General features: G+C 50.5%; 1 protein-coding gene across 1 annotated transcript in view; it reads left to right on the top strand.

The window, feature by feature from the left end:
- TTC28 (tetratricopeptide repeat domain 28) overlaps nucleotides 1-9206 on the top strand; it is a gene marked incomplete at both ends in the record, with an annotated part of 45286 nt that extends 36080 nt beyond the window's left edge. Inside the window, 2 exons of the mRNA XM_010085472.1 lie at nucleotides 3128-3268; nucleotides 9062-9206. Coding sequence (XP_010083774.1) covers nucleotides 3128-3268; nucleotides 9062-9206 — 286 coding nt within the window. The remainder of the gene's footprint in view (nucleotides 1-3127; nucleotides 3269-9061) is intronic.
- Between the last annotated feature and the right edge of the window lie 465 nt (nucleotides 9207-9671).

The following is a 9671-nucleotide window of genomic DNA, read 5'->3' as shown; positions in this document are numbered from 1 at the left end:
CCCAGTGCGAGGAACTGCTCCGAAGAGCCGCTGCCAAGCTGCTTGGAGCGAGCGCTGGGCTGTGAGTGGGGAATCAGCGCTGTGCGCTTCGTGTGCGACCTCTGGGGCCCCACCAGGCCTCGCTGCTGGAGCCCAGCTCCTGCAAGAGAGGCAGCGCGGGCCGCTGCGGGACACCAGCAGGGACGGTCGCAGCGGGAAATGCTGGTGCCTCTGGCTTCTGCTCTGTCAGGAGGGCTGCTCGGGCCCTGCCGCGGGGCTGCTGCTCTGCGCCCGGGCTGGAAACACTTCCCTCTGCAGTAACCTCTGTCTGTGTGTGTTTGTACGCCTTTTCTGTGGTTCCTGGGGAAGAATCCCCGGCCTGTGTTAAGGGAGCGTCGGTACCTGCGGGCTGCAGCCGGGAGCATGGCCGGCCTTTCCAGGCTGGGCTGTGCAAGGGCTTAAGGAGCAGAAAGTTTGAACAGAAATAATGTGTTGCCATTCAAGCGTACAAAATGCTGAAGAGCAGCCATTATTCCTGCTTGCCCAGGAACATCTGATATAAAAGAATTGTGACGCTTTTAAAACTGTCGATAAAAAAATCTGCAGAATGACACTGGCTGGGCTGAGCATGATTTCAGCCCAGCGTTGCTGGCCAAGAAAGCTCATTAAAATAAAATAAAAAAGACCTAAGAAAATCAAGGATCTGTATATCAGTGTGCAGCTTGCAAGATTCTTGGCAGCTGGCTAAACATTTATATGCAATTTATGAATGGAATTCATTTCTCAATAATTGTCTATTTTTGCATAACGCCTTCAGGCCTGAGCATTGTTGCTGGCATTATATCCAACTTCGGCAGAGAAGTTTGTCACCTGTGCTTGTTCAGAACACTGCCAGCTTGAGAGATCTCAGGATTTTTTTGCTGTGTCCTGCCAGTCATCTGCTACATGAATTACTTGTGGGTTTCTGCAGTCCCTTGAGATTGTTTTAGACATGCCTGTTATCATTAAAATTAACTGAATCTTGTAAGAGCTAAACAAGTTGTGCAGTCCCAGAATCTTTATGCGGTGTCAAACTGAAGACTGATCAAAATCTTTGAGATGCTGCTTCAGAGCACTGAAACCTCACAGTCCATAACCCATGGCATTTTCTTGTGAGGTACGGACAGCAGAATAAAAGCAGATTTGTGGCCGTATGTGAACCTGGACAGGTTGCAAAGAAAGAGGAAAGTAAACCTCTCCCCAGACCAGAAGAACCTAAATTGAGCCATACATTGATCTCCCAGACACGAGAGGAAAGTTAATAAGGATGAGGCAAAAGAGATGTCTGAGTTGAGATGGACAACATGTATCTAGAAGAAAACTTCTCTGCTTCACTGCCCTAGTCTCCAAGGAGGCAAGCGATGTCCGTGTGATCCGTGTGGGTTTGCAGCTAGGTCTGCAGTTTGATTTCTCTCCTGAGGGTTTCTGTTCCCCTGGGGTAGCTGCACAACGATTCTCTTCTCGTTTCTGGTTCTTCTGCTGCTATCTATAAACGTTTTTGTAACCACAACACTGAAAATCCATAAGTGATGATACAAGATACAAAATTATTTGAAAAAATCTGTACTGCTATGCTGAAAACTTCTTGTGAACATAGTGTTTGATCCTGTTTCTCTGAGCATGATATTGGTGTCTGGAAGTTCCTCTGGAGGGTTACTGAGCATTTAGTATTGCCATTGGGGCAGGATGAGCTTTAGGCATCCAGTGAGATGAGGGATTCAGGGATCTTACCCTCTAGATACGCCTATACACTACCAAAATCTCGTGTAACAGATTTGCAGATACTGTTTTCAGTTCCATTAACTGTTTGTCACCACAGTTTCTCTTCCTAGCAAAGGGAGTCCTTCAGTCTTTAGGCTCTGGGATGAGTTTTTAATTTCCTGTGATGTCAGCTTCCTCCTCTCCTCAAGATGATGGTAGGGGTACGGCTTTGGTTAAGGATTCTGGATTTCACCCTTGTCTCTGAGATCATTGGACTGGTGTGGTATGAACCCAGGCAGGAGCTCTTTCCCCACTTCAAAATGATATGCAGGGAATTAAACAAACAAATCTTGTCTGTGCCGTGTGGGCGAATGTCAATTTTTTTACGTGGATCAAGCGCTTCCCTACAGCATTGCTGTGCCACCATGCTCCAGCACACCAGACCCCCAGGAGAAGCTGTCATCTGCAGTCCCTGGAACCTGGGCTCTGCCTGCCAGCAAAGAACAGAGGGATTTTAGTATGTATAGCACATATGTGAAAACTTCTGTTTCACTCTGACTTCTCAGTTCGTAGCTTGCGTAAGTGCACTGTAGTTGTGTGCTTCTGTGTCCAAATGTAAGTGCTGTTGCCTTCCATAATGCTGTAAGCGTGTTTGTAGGTACTGTTGCGCCTCCAGAGTGGCACATCTTCCCATTTTCTGCTCCTGGAGAGGAAGGAATACTGTCATGGGATGTGTCATCAGGATTGTGTTGTGGTGGTGTTCGGTTCCACGCTGCAGCCTTCTCTTTGTGCTGGAAATGGTTCCTTTCAGCTGGTCTAATTAAGCTGACAAATAACGCAACTTGGAAAAAAACAAAGTGTGAGGGACTTTAAAGTCTGCTTGAACTTGTGCTGGAACAGACTCCTTTCTCTTCAGGGAGAGCATGTGGCCTGCTCTCTTGGGTTCATGAACTCGAGCTTTTGCCTCTTTAAGGAGCTACAAATACTTATTGTGAATGTTACTCAAGACTATGCCAGGACTCAAAACTGAGCATGCCTGCGGCTGGAGGAGGCAGCTGCGGACAGCCTTCTCTTCCCCCCGCCCTGGGCTAACCCCATTTCAGTGTTCACAAAGTGACTGGCTTTTGTCAGGACTTATTCATTCGGGTTATTAAATTGTATTGACCTGGAACTGTGCTTGCAAGATATCCTGTGGTCCATATAGCAACACAGGGACAGCTCTAGTTGCCTGTAACTCTCTCGTGTGCCTAACAAGAGGAGGTGATGCAATCCAGGGAAAATTTGACTTTAGCATTTGGTTGAGGTTGTGTCTGAAAAACATTTTCTCTCAAACTGGTTGAGCATTTTTCACAAAGCTGTTGCTCTGTCTTGCATCAGTGACTCCTTCACCTTTCTGTTCCCCTTGCAGAGCCTGTGCCAGTAGCGAGACTGAGAGTGAAGCTGGGGATATCATGGACCAGCAGTTTGAGGAGATGAATAACAAACTGAACTCAATGACTGATCCAACTGGCTTCCTGAGGATGGACAGCAGGAACAACCTCTTGAACAGGTGGGAAAACAGCACTGTGACGATCAGCAAGCAGAATGAGACATCTTGGTGATGGGCTTCTCTCTAAATTTCAAGTTTAGCGTGCAGCCGATGCCATTGCTCGTGGTCTCCCTATTGCCCTGCGTTGTGGGGGCACAGAGCAGCAAACGGATACTGTCCTTTATGGTTGCAGTAACCACCCATTCTTCACAGCATGGATGTATGGGGAACATTAAGCATCTCTCTTAGGAAAAAGGTCTCCATGTTAGTGCTGTGAAGCACTGTCCCCTTCTGAGCAGAGGGGCCCATAGGCATCCTTGCAAGAGCCCTGAAGTTTCGGGAGGGAAGCAGATGAAAATCTGCATGGAAGAGAGCAGATTAAGAAATAAAGTGGGAGCAGGAAGTGTTTCTGTGCACTGGCCTAGAGCTCTAACAGGGAACTGTGAGCTCCTAGACTTCGGTTAAGCAACAGAACTGAACGGTTAGCCAGAGCACAAGCTGTGGTCTTGCAGCTCCAGGCTCCAGCTCACCTCCTCTGTGCAATGGCTTTTCTGCCAGCTAGTACTGATGTGAGTTTGTGCAGCTGTAGGTTGGTGCTGAGGGGATTGTTGCTGCTGTAGTGCTTCAGATGATGGCGGAATTATGGCCCACAAGCAGTGACTGAAGGTATGGCATCTGTTTGCTTTGGCTTCTGCACTCCAGGCGACAAAAAAGAGTATGGCCTGCTTGGAGCTGAGAACAAGAGCTTGTCTTCCCTACTGCCAAGGCAGACCCTGCATTCCTCATGTGGGGCCTGAATGCGTGTTCACATCTTGTGCTTGAATGTTGGAGATCCTCAAGGGAGATTGCATGGCTTGGGGCCAGTGCAAGTTTCCTCACGCACAGGCATTGCACATGCTGTTAAGGTCCCGTGTTAGAAAATGAGACCCTGGAGATGCTGGGACTGTTTGGAGCCATCTAGTCTCCATGTCTGGCGACAAGGGGGTGACTGAAAGGAAGCCCTTGGTTTGGGATGGGTGCCCTCTGGCTGCTGTTGTCAGGTAACCTGGCTTTTAAGCAGAGAATAGTATGGGTTTTTTGGCAGTTCTGCTTAGAAAAGCAAAAACATGGGGCTTTGACAGTTAACTTAAGGAATGTCTTAGAAGAAATGGACTTTGGAGGAGAAAGAAGCACTGAAGGGATGCTGCAGTACTGGGCAGTAGCTGTCTAAGCTGTGGATGCCGCTAATACAGCTCCCAAGACAGTCCCAGTTGCTCATGTCTTATGCAGCTTTGTTTTTTTCTGCTCCTTAGGGCTTGTAGACTTTTGTTGGGTTTCCAGATTAAAATTTGATTTCCTCCCTGCTAGCTGTCTTCTGCTCCAGCAAGTGACTTGATCACTGCCTGTACCTGGATGTAGCTCCCCCACCTTTTCTTTGGCCTCTCCACCGTCAGGGGATACAGTTGGTCCTCCTTCCATGTACCTGCAGAAAATATGAGCAGCCCTGATACTGCTCAAAGGGTAAAATATGCTTCCTTGAGGGCAATTTTTGCCATGCTTTGTGGTGATAATTTGTAAAAGGCAAACTGGGAGGTAAGGAGCAATGTGACTTGAGATGCAAATGCACTTCTGCCAAGGCCATTGCCATCTCCCAGCTTCCCTCACGACTGCAAAGAGCTTGTTTTTTTCCCAGCAGAGTCAGCATGGTCATGGTCCATGGCCAGTCCTACAAGCATAGTTAAGAGATTTCCAGAGCAACCGTAGTGCCCCTGTAAGAGTCAAGTTTCATGCTGCTGACCACCCTGTGATGTCTGAGCATATCTCCCCTCTCCTCCTGGTGTGGAACCCTGCCTTTGTGTTGGATTTGGCCCCGCTAGCTGTGCTTACATCATTGCACAGCGAGGATCAGCCGCTTCCTGAGGGGTGGGGAGCCAGGAGCAAGGCGCAGCAGCAGAGCCTGCAGCACAGGGGCCGCAGCAGCAGGACGCAGTCCCACAGCACCCATTGGAGTGAGCAGGACAGACCTGGGGACGGCAGCCAGAGTCCAGATTGTCCGGCAGGTGCCTGGTGCTGAGGCAGGTCTGAGGCCAAGCCGGGTGTGCAAGTGCACTCAGGATGGGGTCTGGCAGCAGAAACTGGGGTCAGGCGCAGCCCCCGAGGGCTGTGCAGGTCCGTGGGGAGGGCGCAGTCTGTGGGACAGCAGTCGGGAGGTCGGGCTCTGGGTCAGCAGGGTTCACGGGCAGGCGCAGGCAGGGCTGTGGTGGAGCTGGAGACAAGCGTACCTGCAGCAGAGCTGAACCAGAGGCTGAAGGCCCAGACCCCAGCTTAAACGGAGCTCCTGGGCCCGTGCACAGGGCGTGTTGGTGAAGGCCCCAGTTCAGGGTGTTAATGCCCTCAGGGGCCTGACAGCTTGTCCTGGAGAATGGTGACCCGGACCCCTCCCGAGCAGAGGGACAGGGGTGTACCGCGGATGCTGGCTGGCCGAGGACAAGTGGGGTCTTTGGGGGGCAGATGGGAAAGCAGTGGCTGGGGGGGCTCTCCTTTTTTTCTCTCCGGACAGGGTGCAGCGCTGTGGCTGCGGCTGCCCTAGTACAGACCACACAAGCAGAGTACTGGGTGGTCTGTGGGTTTTGTGCAACCACTGGTGGGTTCTGGAGATAATTGCAGATCCTTAAAAGCATCCAGAGGGAGCTCATATCTGAGTGTTTTCTGGAGCTTCCCACAGCTTGGCATTGTGAGTATGTCAAGGCTCCGAATGTGGATTCAGGGCTGCGTCTCTAGGAAGCGTCTTTTGGAGGAAGGCTTGCAGAATGACAGGCCTGATGGATGTCCATTGTCCTCAGGCTGTCAGACTGCTGCTGCAGTGAGTCTGACTCCCAGCCCTCCAGAACGGCTGTGCTGGGTCCTGAGTGGTGTATGACTTGCCCGGAGTCCCGGCGAGTGCCAAGGCTGGAGCTGCTCTGCGCTGATGGTGGTGTGCACCCCTCCTTCCTGCCTGGGACCAGCCACGCTCCTCCTCCGCAAGCAGAGCTGGGCCCTGTGAGGCTGGTGGTAGCCAAATCAGTCTGAGCCCAAGGCTTGCACGACACGGGCTTTCTCCCTCTTTCTCTGAGCTGTCATGGGATCATTACTTTGTTCTTGCATCTCCAAGACAAAGGGCGGAAGCAGAGTTAGCGCTGATACGTGCAGGCAGTCCTGAGCCCCGGTTTGTGCTGTTTCCTCTGCTTGCTGCACGTCAGGCTGCCTTACACAAAGGGTTATAAATAAGCGGCACTGCGGAGTGTGTGCAGAGACTTCCAGATGAGAGATTTTACTGTTCCAGAAATCAGGGAGCCCCTGTGCATTGCAAGAGCAAGGTAGAAATGATCAGTGCCACGTCCCAGAAGCCAGTGCTGCTGCTCTGTAGAAGGGGCGTTTGGCCAAAGGATTCAAGTCTCCGTCTGGTCACGTTGAAATCGCCTGCACTCCGATGCCTGGCGAGCCAGCTGGAGAGCCATTTGTTCGCACTGGTTTGGAAGAAAGGGAGTGTGCTGGCCAGGGCTCCAGATCCGCTCTGCCTGCTGCAAAAATCTCTGTCCGTCCTCCCCCTACGGATTTTCCCCCTCTTTGTGCACACAAACGCACAGGCAAGAGATGTGAAAGATTTATGATACTCCCTTGATTTTGTTCTAATAAAAAGCGATCTGAGTGGTGAAGGAATAAATCTAGAGCTGCTTGGCTGTGAAACCAAGATGAAGGAGGCTCTGCTGATTAGAGCAATCGCTATTCCCTGCAGTAAATTAGTGTGTGCAGATCGCTTCGTGCAGGCGGTGAGGCTGGCGAGTGCCCCCTGCTGGCAAGTAGCCGCTGCCTGGGAGCGTCGGGACTTGTGGTCGGACGAGAGCTCTGTGTGCTCCCGGGTTCCTGAATGAGCAGGGAGGTATTCCTGCCCTTCGAGACCGGTATGTCAGGCAGGATGTACCGGAGGGGGGTCCAGAGGCGAGCGGGTGGTGCTGAGTCCGTGCTGATCCACCAGTGAAGTCGTTATTGCTCAAGTCGCCTACTCAAGTTTCCAGCAGCTCTGAGTAGCAGCAGCGTACTCGTACTTTGAGCAGAATCTCTGCATTGGAGAGCATGGGCAGGTGGGCACCAGGCTTCCGTTTGCATTCTGAAATTACCCCTGTTGGCCCATAAGATGTAAATTCCTTGTTAGTGGGAAGCATGGGTGGTAGCTTCATTTTTTATTTAGAGAACAGGATTTAGACGTGATGTGAGCTGGGTCTGGAGACTGGTTGCAGCAGTGAGAGGGGACTAAGAAACTTTCTGACCTGTCTATTGGTACGTGTCAGAAGAGGTCAGGGGATATCTGAGGCTTGTGGTTTGTCAGTGGTAGGAGTGCACAAGTACAATATTTTTACTCTCCTTGTCTTCTCCTGCACTTTGGCTTAATCTGGTAGTATGAAGAGACATTGTGCCTATATGTATGTGTGTATGTATATCTGCTATCGGTGCATCTATGCATGCATACGTATGAATATATATACGTATGGCAAATATGTCTGCAAATTTGTCCAACTGTCTGTGGGGTTCTGAGTTTTATTTTTATTTCCTGGATGTGCAAAAACACTTTCTGCTTTTATTTCTTTTCTGTGTTGATAGCCAAGAATTGATCCAGGCAAGAGGTAAAAATAAGGAACGGAGACAAGGCATTTATCCTGAGTAACCATGCTTTAAAAAGGGACGTTGCAGATTAGTGTCCTGACGAAGCATGGACAAAACTATAGATGTTTTCCTGTTGTGTAAATTGGCAAAGGCACACAGCATCAGAAAGTGTCTGGGAGGCAGAACAGCGCTGTGTTTCACAGAGACCCAGAATGGAGGGAGGCTTTCTGTGCGCAGCAGCACAGAGCATGGTCTGAGCTGGGATTTCATGAAGCCCTCCATCGAATGCAGGTGGCACCTTGAGGACAAGGCGTTGCCTCATGGGTGGCCTTTATGCTCCAGATTGTTGTGTTCATTACTGGGCAGCCCCAGCGGGGACTCTGGTTACACTTAGACCTTGCACTACCGTTACTGTTCAATGTCTCATTTCCCTCCCCACCTTTTTTTTAAGGCCCACCTGTCAAAACTTTCTGTAAAGTTATTCTTCTCACATAAAATGGTTGTTCATGGCACCAAGCCAAGGATAACCTTTCTGGGGAGCACAGCTGCTGGATTAGTGAGACAGAATGGGGCAACATCATTTCCTCAACAGGGCAGTAACTTTAGTAGGCATGCCGTCTCAGTCGTCTCACAGTGACGGTGTTTGGTGGCTGGGGATGCCAGGAGAGCACGTGCAGAGCTCTGTCTGTGGGGATGTCAGAAGCGGGCTCCAGGTCAGCTCTTGCATCTGACTTCGTGGAACCGTCCAGAGGAGTGGCAGCAAGTGCAGGCATAATCTTTGTGTCTTCTTGTTGGCCGGTTGTCGTATTTCCTTTTGGTACCACACTAGATTTGTTGATGCAAAACCCACAAGGGCAGATCTTCCTGTGATTGTAACCAGTTGCTAATGGGTGTTGTGTTTGCCTGCACACAGCCATACGTATGCAGCAAAGACTGTGAGCAGCACTTCAGGCACTTGAGTCCGTAGAGAAACCCCATAGCAGTGTAACATGCTGTCTGCCGCTGGTTCATCCTGCCACGGATGCCGTTGGTCATTGTAGTGTGAAGCTGAATGGCAGAATAAAGCCCTGCCATGGAGCGTTTTACAGAACAGAGTCCTCTGGATGGACCCAGACTGGCTCATTGTCAGTGTTACGAGGTCACGGCAACCTGTAAGATTTCTGCAGCTAACTCTCCCTTGTCTTTTGTCCCCAGGAGCTGTCAGAGTATGACCAGTCTGTTCAGCAGTGCCGTGTCTCCTGTGAAGGATGGAACATCATCTCTTCCTAGGAGGCAGACTTCCTTCACCAAACCCCCACTCCGTGCACTCTACGACTTATTGATAGGACCTATGGAAGGAGTAAGCCTTTGGCGCAGACAAATACAGAGATTTGCTTATCGTAATCCCCTGCCAATGTGGGAAAGCAAGAGTAGGCAGCTTGGGGGTTGTCTCTGAGGTGTGGTGGTTTTCACTTGGTCTTCCCAGATGGTGAGACGGGGTGTGCTGGGAGGTGGAAACAAGGGATGTTGTTGGTACCACTCAGTCAGCTGCCAAAGTATAATGCTTTTGATGAACCTAAGCAGGAAGTGTATCCTTAACTAATACTAACTGGCAAACTCAGCAGCTCTATCTAGGGACAGATAGGTCAGGGAGATAGAAGCAGCAGCACTGGGAGGCTGGCAGCACCATTGGCCCACCCTGCGCCTCCTGCTGATGGGCAGTGCAGTGCTGTAGCCAGCTGCAGCCAGACAAGCTGGGCGTTGCTCTCTCTCCGTCCCAGAGGTTGGTGCTTTTGCAAGAATCATAGAATCATAGAATGACCCG

Source organism: Pterocles gutturalis, unplaced genomic scaffold, assembly GCF_000699245.1.
Source record: "Pterocles gutturalis isolate BGI_N339 unplaced genomic scaffold, ASM69924v1 scaffold7395, whole genome shotgun sequence".
Taxonomy (NCBI): Eukaryota; Metazoa; Chordata; class Aves; order Pterocliformes; family Pteroclidae; genus Pterocles; species Pterocles gutturalis.
The sequence above is the reverse complement of the archived record's forward strand: the minus strand, read 5'-3'. Positions and strand labels throughout refer to the sequence as shown.